A 15,719-nucleotide genomic window follows, 5' to 3' on the forward strand; every position below is an offset into this window, starting at 1 on the left:
CTAACCCTTAACCTCAGAGAGTTGTTGGAAGGATTAAAAGAGGTGGTCCTTGGCAAGCAGAGGGCCTGCCTGACAGTGAGAAATGCTTTTTAGTATTCATATGATGTAACTGATTGATATTATTATTTGTAACATTATTACCCCCCACCCCCACCATTAACCACCAGCCCAATCTTCTGTGTAGAGGTTCGCAGGGACGCTAGCTGTGAGAAGCTGGGGTCACACTGCCCCTTGCTGGACAAGTTCTAGACTGCACAGGATAAGCCCAAATTCAAGCTCCATTTCCTCCCTTTTACCCATAAATACTTCAGCGTGACCTTCTTAAGGAAAATTCTATATTCTTAAATAACAGTATAATTATTAAAATGAGGACATTTAACATCGATACAACACCATACCCAATCCATAAAGTCCGTTTCCACATTTTGCCAGTGTTCCCTCTGGCATCCTTTATAGCTGATTGTTTCCTGGCCCAGGACCCCTTCCAGGGTCACACAGGACATGTGATTGCCAGATGTCTTCACTTTCCTTTAATTCGGAACCATTTCTCAGCCTTTATCCTTCATGACTGTGATTTTTTAGAGTTCAGGCCAGTTATTTCACAAACTATCTCTCAACAGAGATGTACCTGCTGGCTGGATTCATGTTACGCTTTTGTCGGAAACTTCACAGGCGTTCAGCAGAATCCGTCCCATACCACGTCAGGTTGTCCAGTTCTGATGATGTAGGCTCTAACACTCCCCCATCTGTTAGCATGTGGGAGCTGGGCTCTGCGGACCAGAGAGGGAGGGGAGACCTGCCTACTGTCTCCCAGCGAGTCAGGATCCTCAGCTCAGGATCTTGATGAGTGCTCAGGATAGCTGTGGCAAAGGCAAGAATGCCCCCTCCCCCCCTCCACGGCCCCAAGCTCTGATGGGAGCCCAAGGGCTGGGTCATGGACACCTGTGCTGCCTTCATAGCATAATCCCTACACTAGTGCGAGCGCCCGGGCCTCCCTTTTGGCATCACCCATTCTAGTTATTTTTTATTAAGACTTTCATTCCACAAGTGATGTACAAATATCCTATCTTTGTTTTTTAAAAAGTGTTGCAGCCAAAGCTGAAGTGCCCTTTGAACCTTTGCCCTCTTCCGGGTCTCTTCTCCCTCCTCCAGAAGTAACCAGTTATCAGTTTGGTATGAGAGGTATGTATCGACACTCCCAGGAAGAATACACACTATGTAGTACTCCTTCCAAAAATGGTCACACTGTAGGTCAGTCTCATAGAAATCTCCCTGGGAGGACTTGAAGACGGAGCTCATTATTTTCAACTGCATCATCATGTACCACGTGTGGCTACACTAGCAGCTATGTAGCTGACCCCCCCATGGATGGACATCTAGGTTGTTTCCAGCATTTTGCTATTATGGAACGCACTGCCCTATGCACATGACCCACAGCTTCTCTGAGGGAGATGTCTACTTCTGGGAGCCTAGACTGCTCCTGGAGTACCAGATTCCTTGAGTAGACTCCTCAGTTAGGGGATGAGGAAAGTCTAACGTGCCTTTATACACACAACCTATTAGAAATGCAGACTCGGGGTGCCTGGGTGGCTCAGCCGGTTAAGCGTCTGCCTTCGGCTCAGGTCGTGGTCCTGGGGTCCCGGGATCGAGTCCTGCATCAGGCTCCCTGCTCAGTGGGGAGTCTGCTTCTCCCTCTGCCTTTCCCCTTGACTTGCGTGCTCTCTCTCTCTCTGTCTCGAATAAATAAAATATTAAAAAAAAAAAAAAGAAATGCAGACTCTTGGCACCTCTGAGAGCAGTCGGGCTGGAATTTCACACTGTGTTTCAAGGAGTTTTAGGATTCCAAGATAATATGGGGGATAGAGAGGAGGAATTAGTTGGTGAGAGTCCAGACCCTGACCCCACTCCAACCAGAGTACCCCTACCTTCACCTGGTTTTCAATTTTTCTTTTAAAAAACAAATACCGGCTATTTTAAAACTCAAAAATCTCTAATGTGGCCGGACCCCCTAACTGGCACAGGAACCCTTCTGTATCACAACTTCCGGAGCTGCTCCCATTACTGCAGCCTCCAGCCATGTAGTGTTGGTGATGCCCCATGACCCGTGCCAAGCTCCCAGCTGACAAACCGTAAAGGTCTCTGCAAGCGCCGCCCCCATGCATCGGGGCTTGCGTGTGCGTGTTCCCAGCTGTGTCCTTCCATGCCCCTCAGCAGCTGTCCACGTTCCTCTGGACCTTCTCTGCCTCGCACTCAGTGGCCTGGTTCAGTGTTCCCAAATCTTCCTGCGTATCAGGGAGTGTGTTAAAATGCACTTTGCGGGGTCCCACTCCCAGAGGTTCTGAAAGAGCGCATTTCAGAGAGCCCAGGGATGCACATTGTTTTAAAGCTTCGCAGGGGGTCCTGAGGGTGCAGGTCCAGAGGCCTGTGTTGCAGACAGTGGACTGGGCCTCTCTGCTCTGCCTCTCCCAGGCAAATCTCAAGCTCAGCCCTCAATCAGGCTGGGAGGGCTAGAGAGACATGTATTTTAACCAAAGTTTTGGTTCCTCGGATAGTGGGACTCTCTGAATTAATGAGAATCTGTAGGACTCCTCAATCAAAGCCCAGGTTTCCCAAAGTGCAGTGTCTCAGCGTGAAGGGGTTAAAATGCAGATGGCTGGGCCCTACCTCACACCTGCCAGAGATGACTCTCTGGACACGCGACCTGGGGATCTGCATTTTAAGCAAATTCTCCGGGAACGGCCACTGAATCCAACTTCCTCCATACCCCTCAAAGATGAGGGAAACTGAGGATCCAAGAGTGAGATGACTTATCTCCACCATACACAGGGGTGGCCACACTGGCTGTGGTGAGAACCTCCCTATGCCCACCCTCCCCTGCAGGCCTTTCCTAAAGTTCAGAGACAGACAGACATGACCAGTGCATACAAATAGAATCCCACTTTATTAGTAGTTAGTTCGAGATTGTACATTAATGGAGGAAGGTTCCCACTTTTAACACAACCCAAAACGGCTGGTTCGAGAGCCCTGATCAGATGAGCTGGGTAGCACCCCCTCTCCCCCCTCTCCCCACCCCCACAAGGGAAGGAAACCTGTCTGCTCCCCTAGCGTGCCCCCCACCCTCTCCAGTCAGCCCTCTCCTCTCCCCAGGAAATGACATGAATTTCATGCACAAATTACAAAAGGAGCCCTCTTGCTGATAATAAAAGCTAGCACAGTCATAGAAAACCCTCTCCTTCTTCATTCTCCTCAAGAGCCAGAGAAAGGAAGGAGAGAGGGAGGGATGAACTTATTAGGATAAAACACAGCCAGAGTCTCCCCAGGCCCCTGACACTGACCCCTCACAAAGCCCATGCCCCACCCCCCCAAATCTCTGGCTGTCCGAGCTGGCAAGGGCAAGGCCTGGGGGCGCAGCCGGTCCAAGGTTGCAACCCAGGCACCCAGCACTGCCCTGAGGGCAGGGGTCTGGGCCCTCCAACTGCTCACTTCAACTAGAGCAGATCCACTTTCTTTGTGACATTTGAAAACCCCTGCCATTGCCCCATCTGCTCATGCTATAAATGGGGAAGTTGAGGCCCTGGGGGGAAACCGTGACGTTAGCTACTAAACGTACCCAGTTGGGACGAAATTTCACATCTCCTGCCTCCAGCCCTGGGCTGTTCTCCTTACACCACAGCTTGGGGGGGGGGGGCAGTTCCCCAGTTAGGCCCTTCCCTGGTGCATCCCAGGGGCCCGGCTCTGTTCCAGTGCACACAGACCACAGGCCTCCAGGAAGTAAAAACCAGGAGGCCACAAAACAGAGAGAGAGGGAGAGAGAGGGAGGTGGGGAGAGAGAGAGAGAGAGAGAGAGAGAGATGTTATTCGGTGCCCTGTGGTCCATCGCCAGGATCAGAGGGGGCAGCACAGGCTCTTCTGAACCAGAGGCACCTCCTTCCCAGCAGGCCCAGCACTGCCAGGCCCAGCTGCAATGGCCGCCTCCCTTGCCCTTCCCTGAGCTCCTGGAGCGCCACCTAGCCCTTCTGCTGGTTTGGCACTTGGTACAGGGGATGGTAGAGGGGCATCTCAGGCTGGAGTGAAGTTGTCAAGTCAGCACAAAAGGCAGAAATCCATACAGCCTAAATCACCCTTGACAAGACGGGGGCTAGAGGAACATACTCCATGACACCATGAAGAAATGATCACACAGATCCAGAATGTGGGACTTCAACAGCACAGGAGGCCTGCTCTCCTCAGAAATAACATCATTTAAAAAACCAAAGCGAGCAGAGAGAGGACTTTTCAGCACTTAAGAGATTGAACAAAAACTGCAGTTATAAGATGTCATGTATGCACCTTGACTGGATCCTGATTCCAAAACCAGGTGTAAAAGTTATCTGGGGGAAAAGTGAACATGGATTGAATAGCAGATGTTTTTAGGAAATCATTGTTGTCTTGAGTGTGATATAGGCCAATACGTAGGACAATGTCTTAACTCTTAGGGGATGCATGTGGAGGCATTTTGGTCAAGTCTCACGGTATTTGCAACTTACTTTTAAACTAATTTGGAAAAAATATATACATACAGAGAGAGAGAGAGTGAGAAATCAAATGTGGCAAAATGTTCATTTTAACTCTAGATGGAAGGTAGTAGGTGTTCATCATAAAATAATTGGTACAACGTGTTTTCACTTGCTCTTTCACTAACAAACCGGTAGGGACCGCCCCCTACTGAGCCCGCCAACGTCTGCGGGTCAGCCGAGTCGTCCTCCATTGGGATCGGACGGCTGCTCCCTCAGCTGGGCCCCAGAGGCGCTGGCTACTTCTCCTCACAGGCCCGCAGGAGGCCCATCTTTAAACTTCGGACTCATCCTCCAGGTGCTGGACACCTGAGCTACAGGCAGCTCTAGAACCCCGAGTGGCTGAGGCAGCTGCAGGTGACCAACCCGCCTGCGCCCGCCCCAGACAAAGGCTCGTGGGAGGGATGAGAGAATGGATGGCGGCGTCCACGACATGATTTAAACTGTTTCTCTCTCTCTCTCTCTGGCCAAACACAGTGAATCAGTGAACACTTAAGATGCAGAGATGCTGTACCCACTGCCCTCTGGTTTGCTCTCTCATGAGGAGGATCTGCGTGCTCAGTAGCTGAGAGCCCCTAGACGGATTTGTCTGACCCCCTCCCCAATATCTACAGGTCCTGACAGTGGGTCCATGAGCAAGATTCACCAGTGGGGAGGGAAGAAGTAGTAGTTGCCAGACAGACTCAGAACATGTGGCAGGTCAAGTCCCCAGCCTTCCAGAAGGGCCTGGACAACATTTCCCACTATTTCCTCTGCTCCCACAAGCTCCCATGGGGTGTCCAACCTGCCTGCTCCTTCCTCAGGCCAGAGGCAGAGAGAAAGGAGCTGCCCACCCACCGGCCATTCTGAGCTCCCAGAGATGGGGGCAGGCATCCAGACACAGAGGGTAGATCTCAGCAGTGGGAGCTGTAAAGGTCTGCACACGCCACGGAGCCCGAGCCCCTCACCACAAGATGGGAGACGAGGCCTGGGGTTTGCCCTATGGAAGTCGCCACCCCCTTCTGCGAGTCTGGCCCCACGGCACTGGCAAGTCTTCACGAGCGTACAAGCACGCATGCCACCCTGTCCCCAGACACTCTGTTCCTCATCCCCTGCGGGCTTGACACTGGGTTCCCAGGCTCAAAGGCTCTGATGAGAAGCATGATGGGAAGGCTTCTCTCGGAAGACAGTGAACCCACATGCAGTTGTCCTGCTGAGTATCTGCCTTTCTTCTCCACTGCCGGTGAAGAACTTGAGAAAAGGGGTCAGGTTCAGAGGTCAGACAGACCTGCCCCCCCACCCCCACCCACAGACCAGGGGAGGACCTCTCAGGGAGAGCAAGGCAGGACTGCATGTGCAGACCAGGAACGGAGAAAGCTCAAAGGCACCCTGGCTGGGAAGGAGTGGTTTGTCCCCTATCCTGGAATGACCACGGTGTGACTAAGGGAGGGACAGGAAGCTGGCACAGAGGAGGGTCCCCAGGATGGGCTCAGAGGCAGTGTGGCATTGGAAGAAGAGCACTGGACTCAGAATCAGGAGCCTCAGGTTTAATTCTTGGCCCTGCTTGCACCCAGTTCTGAGATGTCAGCCAAGGAGGCCATCTCGCCTTTCTGGACCTGTTTCCAAACCCATCGAAAGACCCTTCCAGTCCCAAGATGCTAGAGTCTTCTGAACAAGACAAGGCTCTCCAGAAAGGGTTTTCTGGATTTCGGTTGGAAGCTGAACTGGCAGTGGGAGGGGCTGGGGAGAGGCGCCCAGCCTTAGTCACTTCACATTGTTAAAGAAGGGGGTAGGAGCAGACCCTAACCAGAAAACAGCCCCAAGATCCCGTGGTCTACAGGGGGCCTGGAGACAGTTCTGTGGGTCCCGGCGGGCAGCCCAGCTCCCAGGGCAGCTCCCAACCTAGCACCATGTGAGGGGGGAGGGGACAGGCTGGCCTTCAGCCCCGTGGCCTCCCACCCCAGCCCTGCTGTTTCCTTTGGCCAAAATTCCTCCAGGGTCACTGCGCTTCATGAAGCCAGGTGTCCTGGAGAGAGTAGGTCTTCCCTGTACCTCTCACCACCTCTGTCCAGCCGCAGTAGCCCCAGGGCAGCTGTGACATTTGGGGAGGGAACAGAGACCTCTCCGAGGGGCACCTCCACACTGTCTCCCCAAGGCCTGGACACACGAAGACACACCCTTCCCTCCCTTCCACCTCATTCTCTAGCACTGAGATAGGACACTGGGGCTTGCCACCATTTTGTACGACTGAATTAAAAACAAACCCAACCAAAAAAAATATAATATATATATATACACATTATATATATATATAACACAGTGCGACCCCAGCACCCAGGGTATAAACTCTGGCACCAAGAAAAAAAACAAAATATTAAAATACTTTAGCTTCTTAGTATTTGGGGGGGGGGGGCGGCTAAGGGGGTCTCTAGGAGCCCTTGGCCACAGGTAGCTGGGGCAAAGCTGTGGATGGCAGTCTTACCCACGCTGCCCAGTGTCTGCCAGGGGCCAAGGTTGGGGCTGGACGTGGGGACAACATATGTACATTGGGACATGTATACTGGCAGACTCCTGAACCGCCTCAGTCTTTTACCACAGGAAATACCACATGTCATATCCCAGGGTGAGGAACAGGGGGAGGGAGGCCTGGGTCTCTGGGTCCAAATGGCATGACAGTGCCCCAGGGTCCTGAAGCAGGCCCTGAGGACTGGGTGGATACTGTAGGAATCAGCGATTCTTTCCCCAAAAGGGAAAGTGAGATGTGAAGGTATTAACCAGAATGTGTGTAGAGGTTCAGAGTTCTCTTGAGGTGGCTACCCCCACATCCAGCCCAGTGACTCTGGGTACCCAGCTGACCCCTCTGAAGTGCCTGGCTCAAAACAGTGAGGGAAGCATCCAGTCTCTCTCCCCTGTTTGGCAAAAGGCCCCGCTGGGCTCTTCTCCCTATTGTCTGGAGGACAGGGAAAATATGGCAGCTAATACTGAGGGGAGACCCTGCCGTCGCAGGGCCTGATGGGATGAAGGGAGGGCATGGTCGGTAGAACACAGTGAGGGACAGAAAAGGAAGTCTCACGGACTCCCTCTCACCAGGAAGTGGCCTTCCACCAACAGGGAGTGGCCTCCCCACGGAAGGCCGTGAACAGAATGGACCTCTGGTGGCTAGGGAGGTCCTGGAGGCCACAGACCCAGCACTGGATGCTCCGAGGCGCTTGTGGACCTGCCTGGGTTCTTCTTCTGGCCCTGCCTGGGCCTCAGCTGAATATTGCTCAGAAGTGCCTGGCCAGCCCAGGCCCAGCTCCCCACTCTGCAGGTCAGTCTGGCTCAGCATGCGGCAGGCCGTCCAGGCCATCACATACGTTCAGTCTGGCTGTGGTGGCCGTGGCTACCTGGTGTTCTGGAGGTCCTCCCGGAGCCAGGTGGGCAGTGTCTGGCCCATCTTATACAGCAGCTTGGAGAGCTCGATGTTGTGGTCCCGATAATAGTCCTTCAGGAAGGCGCGGGACTGGAACAGGAAGGAGAGTTCAGATCTCAGGGATGTGCTGATTCCAGAGGGACCCCTCCCCTCTGTAAACCCACCACTCGGTCAGTGTCAACCCACACACCTATCATTTATTCACCATCTTCCTTGGTAGCCTCCAAAAGAAAGCTAGATGGCAGGACACCAAAGCATAGTACACAAGGTCAAAATTCTTGTGATCGGGAGAAAAGAAGGAATTAATTAAAATCAGGAAGACTGGAAGTCACGGCGTGTGACCTTTGCCCTTCGTCCTTTGGACATGCCATTCTCTGCCACAAGAACACCTATCCATCCATGCCTCGGGCCAAACGCTGCCTGGTCCTCGCAGGCCCAGCTCCAGAGCCCCTCCCCTTCGGGGTCCCTTTCAGTAGCATCTCTGGTTCCGAAATCCCCTAGCCCTCGTGTGCAGTTCTCTTACTGCATAAAGCGCGTCCTGCCTCGTATTCTTACTGGTGTGTGTGTGACTTATTTCCCTCCCAGACTAGGAGTCCCTTGAAGGCAAAGAACACGTCTCATCCATCCTCAAAGCCCACAGCGCTCAGCCCTAGGCAAAAGGTAATAAATTCTCGCTGGACTAAATCTATTCTAACCCACCGTGTCCCAGCTTCGACTTCCTCCTTGTAAGAACACCACCCAAGAAAGGCCAAGGCCGTTAAGGTGCTGAGTGCAGGGTAAAGGGGAGAGGGGCCCCCCCGCCAGTCAGGGACCCCCACAGTGATCCAGCTGCCACAGGCAGTGTGCCCACTTACATCCAGGTCCATCTCTGGGTATTTCCGGCCCTTGCTTTTGCCCAGACACTTGGTTTTTCCTCCTTCGAGCAGTTGGCACCAAAATCCTTTCTTTGGATCAAACCTGTGGAGGTGGGGAAAGCCTATGGATGGGAGCTGGCCCAGCCCATCCCCTTCCCACCTTAAGGCAATGGTCACAGACCCCAGGAGTGGCAGAGCCTAGGCCATGAAACCCACTCCCCTAAGCACACTCTGGAACCCACAGATAGACAGATGTGTGGGGCTGGGGCTTGCTTCTGCCGGCCCTGGGCTACACTGAACACGCCTGCCCTCTTCTCCCCAGCAGAAAGCACCTCATGTGCTCTGAGTTGCTCTTGTCCGGGTGGGGCGGCCCAAGTCCCTCCAGCAAGCAACCCAGAACAGGATCACGTGCTGTCCTTCAGGACGTGGGGAAACCTTTCCTAAGCACTCTCCTACTCAGGGCTGAGCAATTTTTTTTACCCAAGAACCCAATAGGGAAGAAAAAGCTTAGTGGGGGTTTTGGGTGTGTGTCTTTATAAATTGTCTATTTTTCCAGAAATGCAGTATCTGCAGTTGCGCTTAAGCATGTCCATCACTGGAAAGTTTTGGCTTTTGGAGTAAACTTCAGGAATGACAGAGCAAGACTGCCTTCAGGATTTGAAGTCATGCTGGGCCTTCAAAGGTTTTTGGTGGGGGAGGGAGATGAGATCTGAAGCTGCCAAGGGGAGGGGAGGCACACTGGCATCAGAATTCAACCCCAGATCTGGAACCATTAGGAGCTGCTTCGGCATAAGGACAGCTGGAAAACAGAATTCACATTTGGCAGGTGTGGGAGACAGGGATTTCTGAATGGGTCACAGGGTAGGCATAAAGGAAGAAGAAGAAGATGATGATGATGAAGACGATCTTTGAGCATCAGTACGTGCCAGGCGCTGAGCTAAGAGCTCCACATGTATACTTCATGCAATACAGCGACCCTCGGGAGGTCTAGGAGTCAAAACCTTTATTCCCAATTTACAGATGAGGAAAGTGAAGTGTGAAGGCACTAAGACACTTGTCCGAGATCACACAGCTAAAGAAGAAATGGGTCTCCTAACCCAGGCATCTCGGATGCCAATGGCCCAACCCCCTCAGGTGCTGCCCCTGTCTGCCTCAAGGTAAAGGACTGCTTCTCTTCTTCACCTTCAACCTCCAAGATAGTGAGAAGGGAACATTCTTGCTGTATGACTTTCCCAAGTAGGTAGCCAGGGAAGGTGACTTTATTCCTCCCTCTCTCGAGACCCACCCCCACCCCACACAGGTGAGTGAGTTACTTGTCTGTAACATGGTTAACGCGCAACCACTCCCCAGCCCTGAGCGCCTGCCACACAGGCTGACCTCCACCCACCGTGGGAGGGCATTCTCAGTGCCCTTGTGCCAGGTTCTGAGTGAGTGGGATTATAAGCCATCGGCAATATCTGAAGTTTCCTTTTCCTGAAATTACATTTAAATCATGATCCAATGCTAAGAAACCTTTGTGGGAACTAGGGCTGCTTAATGTTAGTCGAACTTACTTTAATAAAAGGTTCGAAAATGTTCAGCACAGACTGAAAAGAAAACCCCAGGGTGGAACTGACCAGAGTAGGACATAGTCACCACCTCCTTTTTTCTTGAGTTGATAACCTTTATTAATATGATTCAAATCATATTAGTATCAGCTTTTCTGCTAAACAGCCATCAGGAATATGCACACTTTCTAACTCTAATGTATCTGTGTCTCTTCCATAATCATTCAAGCCTTTGGCTTTTTGGCCCAGGTGCCTGCTCAGGAAATCACCCTGCTGAAAAGCCAAGGCAACACTCACGCCAAGGTTTTGTGGTAGTCAATAGTGTTGGTCACCCCAAGGAACTTCTGCACCGTGTCCATCACTTTGGCAGGTTCTGTTCGCAGCAGTTTGCCATCCAAGACCAGAATCTGGAAGAAAGAGGAAACAGAGAAGGATGATCTGAACCTGTGTTTCCTCCAGGGGCAAACAGGTTCCCAGTCTCCTGGTCACCAGCCATGGTTACAAACTGGGCACTCTTCACGGTACAGTCTCCACCTCCTCTTCCACCTCCGAGCGGCAGGTGTCCCGCGCCTCAGGCTTCTGCAGTCCAACTCCCTGCCCTCTACCAGCTTCCCTCTCCTAGAGATGAAGCTGTCGCTCCACTCCTGCCTGCCCCGCACAACCCTACCATATCCCTCTCTGCCTCTCTCTAAGCCTCTGGCCCAACATCACTCTCCTGCCTCAACCCTCCAAGGGTTTCCCTAAATGCCTCATGTGATCTGGCCCTGCTTACCTCTCTGACCAGGCTCTCCCTACATCACCACAGCCCTCCCAGGAAGATAACCTACCCCAGGGCTTTTGGGATCCCCTTAGGGACACAGAGCCCGGCGACGGGACAGGGGCTTAGGGAATTTTCACACATCGGCCTTGGGATAAACAAGAATGAAACTTTCGAAGCCCCCAAAGGTCTAGCTCGCCAATGAGGACCTTTTGGAACCCACGGCTGACGAAAGAGATTCGAGACTCTCTGCTAGCTGCCCCAAGCCAGAACTGTGAGTGCCCTCCCAAGGGCCAGGGACCGGCAGCTACCTGGTTGGCGTGAAAGGCGCTGAGCCAGCGCTCAATGTGGGTGGCGTACCAGCCGGGGACCAGGCAGCGGTTCTGAAGGGCCCGCAGCTTCAAGGACACGTCGGGCCCAGCTGTGATCACCTCGTGGAAGGTGTACTTCAGGGCCACTGGGTCATCGTGGGCTCGCTGGTGCTGCAGGCAAGGGGAGAGGGTCAGTGCGTCCCATGGGGGGCACAAAGGAAGAGACTCTCTTCAGCAGCCATGAAGTGGCCCGAAGACCCTGGCTGTGACCAGCAGCCCTGGGTTCAAGTCCCGGCTCTGCCCCTCACTGCTCTTTGACTCTGGGGAGTCATGGCCTCTCAGAGCCCTAGTTTTTCCATCTTTGCAAGACAGGAGTGGGACTAGATCAGAGCTTTCAAAGGTTGGTCATCTGCCTGTCATCTCTCCGATGTCTCCCATATCCACAAGCCACCTGTATGTGCCGAGGTCCACATACTTTGATTTACATTGACTCGTCTTTCTTATTCACATCAAACTATTTCAAAATAAAACTCACTATTGCCTTCGTAAGCAGAAGACCTGAATTAGTTGTCACATACAGAAGGTAATCATTCATAAATACAATAAAAACAAAGCAATGTTCTCAAATGCCAGCCAGATACAATGTCTGCTATAGGCCCTGAGCCCAACGCTTGCGCTCTCTTTGTTGAAAACAGAGCTTAGCAATGTTAGAAAGGACTTAAGAGCCATTTACACTAAACTGAGAATTTGTCCTTTATAGAAATCAGAAGGTGTTATGGACTGAGTGTTTGTGTCCCCTCCCCAAAATTCCCGTGTTGAAGTCCTAACCCACAATATGATGGTATTTGGAGGTGGGGCCTTGGGGAGGTAATTGTGGGTAGATGAGGTCAGGAGGGTGGGGCCACCATGATGAGGTTAGTGCCCTTATAAGAAGTGACACCAGAGAGAGTGGGTGCTCCTGCTCTTGCTCACTCTCTCTTACTCTCTGCTTTGTGAGGACACAGTGAAAGTGTGACTGTTTAAAAGCCAGGAAGAGTGATCTCATCAGGAACCAAACCTGCTGGCATCTTGATCCTGTACTTCTAGCCTCCAGCACTATAAGAAATAAACTCCTGTTGTTTAAGCCCCAGTCCATGAATACTGTGTTACAGCTCCTCGAACAGACTAAGACAGGATAGGAAAAGAATCAGAAAGGGGGAAATGCCATGTTTGAACCACCTACAATAATGCCATGGGCCATCAGCAGCCAGAGACCAGGAACCTGCCCACCAGGGGTCACGCTCTCTTGAGCCTCCACACTCACACACAGCTCAGGGTGGGCAGTGAGAGAAGGGACAGTCTGTGAGGACCAGAGAGCAAGTAGGGTCTGTACCCAGCACCCCCGCCGGGACTGCAGAGGCAGTGAGGCCCCAGAGAGGAAGTGACAGGCTCAGAGGGTGGCAGGGAGCTGCTGGAAGCGGCCTGACCCGAGGAGGTCTTCCTAGACCAGCTAGTGGACGAGCTACCCCCCATGCCCTGGCACTGGATCAGAATCCCAGGAAGATTGGCAGGCAGGGGAGGAAACCTCCCAAAAGGCCTGAGTCTAGGCTGTTCTGTAAGCCTAGTGCTCAGAAGAAATTAAGTCAGGTCACTGACGTTAAAGGAAGTTCTAGTTCTTACATAGTCGAGTGGGGATTAGGAGTCATACCTTCTCTCCCATAGACAACAGTCAGGTAACTTCTTTACCTGATCAGGTGTTTGCATCCTCTACTATGAATGCGGAGCCCTATATCTTATCCTTCTCTGAATCCCCATCCCGACCCCACCCAGTGTCCAGTGAGGAGACCAGTTAGTATGATCACTGTTCACCAAATCTCCCTTTCATCCAGGTGGAACCACCTTCCACCTCTTGTTGGTGTCAGAATCAGAGGCGGGACCCATGGTGAAGCTAGCAGGGTGGGCAGGTAATTGTTGGCTGGGATGCAATGTCGATTTCTGCCTGTCTCCTCCACTAAGCTAGAAGCCCTGTGGAGCTGAGACTCTATTCTTACCCACCACCGCATTCCAGAAGGCTAGCTTAGGGCTGGCACATAGTAGGTGCTTAGTAAATATCTGTCGAATGACGTTATGAGTAGCTGAGTGATGGACAGAGCCCCATGCCCCTACCCAGGGCTGCACCCCGGCCGCAGCTCACCTGGTACCAGGAATAGGCCCGGTCCGCTGGGTTGATGAGGATGGTCAGGACCTTGGCCTTGGGTAACAGAGCAGCTGCCCGCCGGGGCGCCACTTCCGAATCAAAGTAGTTGGCGCTTTTCTCAAAGTAAAAGTCGGAGGTGGTGTTGGAGGGGATAGGGAAGAACTCCATGTACCTGCAGGAAGCCCAGAGAGAAGAGCTCACAGCAAGACTCACGAGAAGGGGGCCTGAGGAATGCAGCATGAGAGGGTGAGGGTTGCTGGGGGTAGAACTTCAGAAAGCCAGCAGGCACATTGATCCCAAGGACCTGCTTCTGGCAGGGATTCGAGATGGACGGATGGCCACCAGGCAGTCTCCCTTTGTTGAATCATTCCTTTTCAGGGGGTACCTTGGAGTCAGGAGGATGGGAAGACTTATGGAAGTGATATGGGTTCCAAGGCATGGGATGGGGGTGTGTGTCTTTGAATCCTAAATAAGATGTTCCCAGTTAAAGCGACAGGGCCCTAACTCACTGCCTCTAGGAGAACTGGGGCACCTTCGACCCGGGAAGGAACAGCATGGACCCGAGAGACGCCCTCTCCTGTCTCCCGAGTACAGGGTCTCTTTCCTGGCCTAGGATGGCACTTTCTAGGATGTCACCATGGACCAGGAGACAAAGAGACGGGGAGTGTATCACCGCCAGCTGGCCACACCCCTCCCAGGCCTCACGTGGGTCAGCCGCTGGCTTTCCAGAGGAACCTCCCATATCCCACCCAGAGGGACGTCCATGCCAACCTGTGGGCCCAGCTCTGGATGGAGGACACCTCAAGAAGCTAAATGAATGCTCCAGAGCCTCTCACAGGCACCTACGCATACAAAATAGAGGTACAATTTCAGGGGCTTATGGGAATCAAAGCCCACAGGCCCACCTTAGGTGAGGGTGTAGGATCCCTACTATATCCTGGGAGACAGGGTTACTCCAGGGAGGTCCCAGGAACCCCTTTATCAGAACCACCTTGGGGCTTCTGAGATTCCTCACCCCACCCTACACCTACCTACAGAATCAAAATCTTGGGAATGGGGCTGAGGAATTGCTAGCTCTCTCCTATTTCTGAATTCTATTTATTTTTTTCTTATTTATTATATTTTAAATTCTAGTTAGTCAACATACAGTGTTATATTACTTTCAAGTGTATTTCTGAATTTTCTTTATGAAATAGCATCTGTATACCCACAAGCCATTGTTTGTAACACCTAAATTGAGAAAGCTCTGAAAATAGAAGCTTTTCCCCTCAAGGTTTTAGCAAAGCCATTTGGCAGCAAAACCCGACTTACTAATCTTAGTGTAAATATTCACAGACTTTGCTATAGATGTATTGTATTTGCTGCTGGGGTACTTGCTGATGGGGTGCTGCCCCAGACCCTGCCGGAAATACGGTTAAATGTATGGTGTTGCACCATATTACCTCCCCAAAACCTGAGAGAAGGTGACTTCCAGTGACACATCTGGCTACAGTGGGTTTTAGACAAGAGACGGTACCCATATGAGAGACAGAGACAGGTGGGTAGCCAGGGGTAGGCAGACAACAGGCTGACAAAAGAGAAAGAAAAAAGTATGGAAAGAAAACAAATAAACAGAAGAATGGCCATAATGTCTCCACCCGGGTAAACCACTGACATGAAAATAATAAACAAGAGCAATACATGTATAGGGAAAGAAAAGGCGAATAGTAGAGAAAGATGCAAATTGAAATAATTGGAGCATAAAACTATCCCCCACGAAGCGCCCCCCCCTGCCCCGCCCCGCACCACCTTAACGTCCGGTGACAGGTTCTAGAGGGAAGCTGCAATTTCCACCACTTCCCCAGGAAAGTCCCCAAAGGCCAGCAAGCCGCCTCTGAAGGGCTCACAAGAACACCTCCTGCTCCACAATCAGGCAAGCAAAGTTTAGCCAGCTCTCGGGGTTAGAACACTTGCAATTTAGCCCCTGCTCTGTCCTCAACTCTTGGGACCTTGGGCAAGTCCCTGTGCTCCTCTGGGACTCAGGTGGTTTTCCTGCAAGCAAGGGAGGTGCTGGCTCCCACTTCTAGCAGTCTCTGAGCCCAGGTGGTGACAAAAAGGGGCAAAGGGCTTCCTCATCAAGTGTCCCGCCTG

At 52.2% G+C, this 15,719-nt stretch overlaps 1 protein-coding gene across 5 annotated transcripts in view; it reads right to left on the minus strand.

Moving 5' to 3' along the window:
- Positions 1-6,805: 6,805 nt before the first annotated feature.
- Positions 6,806-15,719, minus strand: part of NDST1 (N-deacetylase and N-sulfotransferase 1) — a 58,868-nt gene continuing 49,954 nt past the window's right edge. For all 5 annotated transcript variants that reach the window (XM_027604782.2, XM_027604783.2, XM_027604785.2 and 2 more), the window contains exons 11-15: positions 13,587-13,761; positions 11,414-11,584; positions 10,643-10,752; positions 8,799-8,901; positions 6,806-8,034 (exon numbers count right to left, since the gene is read on the minus strand). In XM_027604782.2, the coding sequence (XP_027460583.1) occupies positions 7,915-8,034; positions 8,799-8,901; positions 10,643-10,752; positions 11,414-11,584; positions 13,587-13,761 (679 nt within the window). In that variant the 3' untranslated portion in view covers positions 6,806-7,914. The remainder of the gene's footprint in view (positions 8,035-8,798; positions 8,902-10,642; positions 10,753-11,413; positions 11,585-13,586; positions 13,762-15,719) is intronic.

Source organism: Zalophus californianus, chromosome 5, assembly GCF_009762305.2.
Source record: "Zalophus californianus isolate mZalCal1 chromosome 5, mZalCal1.pri.v2, whole genome shotgun sequence".
Lineage (NCBI taxonomy): Eukaryota > Metazoa > Chordata > Mammalia > Carnivora > Otariidae > Zalophus > Zalophus californianus.